This window comes from Calidris pugnax, unplaced genomic scaffold (genome assembly GCF_001431845.1).
Source record: "Calidris pugnax isolate Ruff unplaced genomic scaffold, ASM143184v1 scaffold38, whole genome shotgun sequence".
NCBI lineage: Eukaryota > Metazoa > Chordata > Aves > Charadriiformes > Scolopacidae > Calidris > Calidris pugnax.
In genome coordinates, this window is record NW_015090995.1 from 715,460 (window position 1) to 717,959 (window position 2,500).

The 2,500-nt window shown below is 58.8% G+C and overlaps 1 protein-coding gene across 1 annotated transcript in view; it reads right to left on the reverse strand.

Annotated features, from left to right (window-relative positions):
• The window catches only part of LOC106895460 (wiskott-Aldrich syndrome protein family member 3-like), a 14,353-nt gene that overhangs the window by 9,639 nt on the left and 2,214 nt on the right, over positions 1 to 2,500 (reverse strand). Inside the window, exons 4-7 of the mRNA XM_014954893.1 lie at positions 1,901 to 2,018; positions 1,582 to 1,757; positions 894 to 1,160; positions 4 to 58 (exon numbers count right to left, since the gene is read on the reverse strand). Coding sequence (XP_014810379.1) covers positions 4 to 58; positions 894 to 1,160; positions 1,582 to 1,757; positions 1,901 to 2,018 — 616 coding nt within the window. The remainder of the gene's footprint in view (positions 1 to 3; positions 59 to 893; positions 1,161 to 1,581; positions 1,758 to 1,900; positions 2,019 to 2,500) is intronic.

Sequence of the window (2,500 nt, forward strand, 5' to 3'; positions counted from 1 at the left end):
CGGGGGGGGCGGTGGGGCGGGCGGCACGAAGTACTCTGCCATCGGCACCGGCTGCGGGCTGCAACGGGAGGGCAAGGCCATGTCAGTGGCATGACGAATGATGGCTTCCACCATCCATCCCGGGCACCCATCACCCATCCTGGGCACCCACTACCCATCCTGGGCAAACATCACCCATCCTGAGCACCCATCACCCATCCCGGGCACCCATCACCCATCCTGAGCACCCACTACCCATCCCGGGCACCCATCACTCATCCTGAGCACCCACTACCCGTCCCGGGCACCCATCACCCATCCTGGGCACCCATCACCCATCCTGAGCACCCACTACCCATCCCGGGCACCCATCACCCATCCCAGGCACCCACTACCCATCCCAGGCACCCATCACCCATCCTGAGCACCCACTACCCATCCCAGGCACCCATCACCCATCCTGAGCACCCACTACCCATCCCGGGCACCCATCACCCATCCTGAGCACCCACTACCCGTCCTGGGCAACCACCACTCATCTTGGGCACCCAACTGGCTCTGCTGCGGCTTGGTTTGCTCTGGACCCCATATAAGTTCTGTCCCTATATAGGTGGGGGACTCTGCCTGTGGGATGGGCTATGGGACATCCCATGGTGGGAAGGTAGCCAACACCCCCGGGAGAAACGGTGCCCTCCATCCACCTTGTCTCCTTATCTGGGATGAGGTTACCCCAACAGTGCTCCTGACTGATTTGGCCTCTGCTCTCACCAGCAGTTTCACACCACAGTGGGTGCAGAGGAGGGCTCTCCCCACTACATCCACCCAGAAATGGGGGGGTCAGCCCCTCACAACCCCGCCCCCGCTTCTCCTGGGCATCCCTCTGCCAGGTGAGAAGATGCAGGCTGAAGCCCTACCCATAATCCTTGATTAAGTGAGGTCTTGGCCCGTTGAGGATAGCCTCGGGGGGCTGCGGCGCGTGGGGCTGCTGGAGGCGGTTGAGGCTGTTCTGCCGGCTGCCCGCCGCCGGCACTGGGCGGTAGACGTGCTCCTGGGGGGTTGCAGTGGCCATCACCCCCTCCTTGTGCTCCGTTGGGGCCAGGTGGGACGCCGGGGCCAGGAGCTGTGCGGGATGGTTGGGGCTGGCCGGGTAGGAGTGGTCGGCCGCGTCCGACGCGTAAGATCTACAGCACAGGAGAACCCAACAGTCGTACTCCTGGGAGCGGGGTCAGCTGGGAGGAAGGGTTTGGGGGATGCGGGTTTGGGGGTATTTTGGGGTTGAGAAGACAACAAAACAGAAAATGGCCACAAAAATACAGATGTACAAGAAAGCAGAGATAGCAGAGGGGAGGAAGACACCAACAGAGCTGAAGCTTCTCTTCCCTGAAGCTGCTAAACGGAAAGTGCTCTGACTTTATCCCAACACTAAGGCTGTTCCTGAGGTTCAGGCCGTGGCCATGAAGGCACCAACTCTCCATGAAGCTACCATGGGTTTACAGCTTCTCACCCCGACCCTGCTGCGGGCAGCTTGTCCCCCCCAGAGACGCAGAAGAAGAGAAAAGCAAAGGAGAGCCAGTGAGCTAACGTGCAGTAGGTAAAACCTGCCTATTATCTGGGGACAGTGATCCTTCCGATGACGCCATGTGATAGGGGGATGGTGAGAACCTGTTATCGGGTCGGAACTCTTTATCATACGCCATCATGTTCCACTCCAGGCGCCGGTTGCGGGCTTTCCTCACTTTCTTCACCTCTCGGGTGGAGTCCTCCACCAGCCGCTGCTCCTGGGGACACACACGTGCCACAGCTTCGTCTCCAACCTGGCTCCTCCAGCCCACAAATGGTACCACGGGAGCATCACCCAGACCCGTAAGATGCACCCACTGCAACAGCAGGGAGCACCCAGTGACCCCCCCCTGCCCGTTACCTTCTGCCTGCGCTTCTCCTTTCTCTTATCTTCTGTCGCCTGCAACATTTTCTCCTTCCATAAGTTGAAGAAGTAGGAGGGGTCGGTGTAGAATTTGAGGCCGTCTTTTTTGTCGTCCCTGGGGGGTTGGGGAGGGAAGAGAGGGAGTTATCAGCGACAGGAGAAGACCCCCTTCCCCTGCACAGGTGGGGGGCTGGAAAACAAATCGTATGAGGAGCGGCTGAGGGGGTTGGGACTGTTCAGTATGAGGAAGAGGAGGCTGAGGGGAGACCTCATCACTCTGTACAACTTCATGAAAGGACACTGTAGAGAGGTTGGTGCTGGTCTCTTCTCACGGGTAATTAGTGACAGAACGAGAGGGAACGGCTTCAAGCTCCAACAGGGGAGGTTTAGGTTGAGCATTAGGAAAGAATTTTTCACCGAAAGAGGTATCGGGCATTGGAACAGGCTGCCCAGGGAGGGGGGGGAGTCCCCATCCCTGGCTGTGTTTAAGGGCCGTTTAGATGCAGTGCTAAGGGACATGGTGTAGGGGAGGACTTTGTAGAGTAGGGTAGATGGTTGGACTCGATGATCCCAAGGGTCTCTTCCAACCTAGACCAT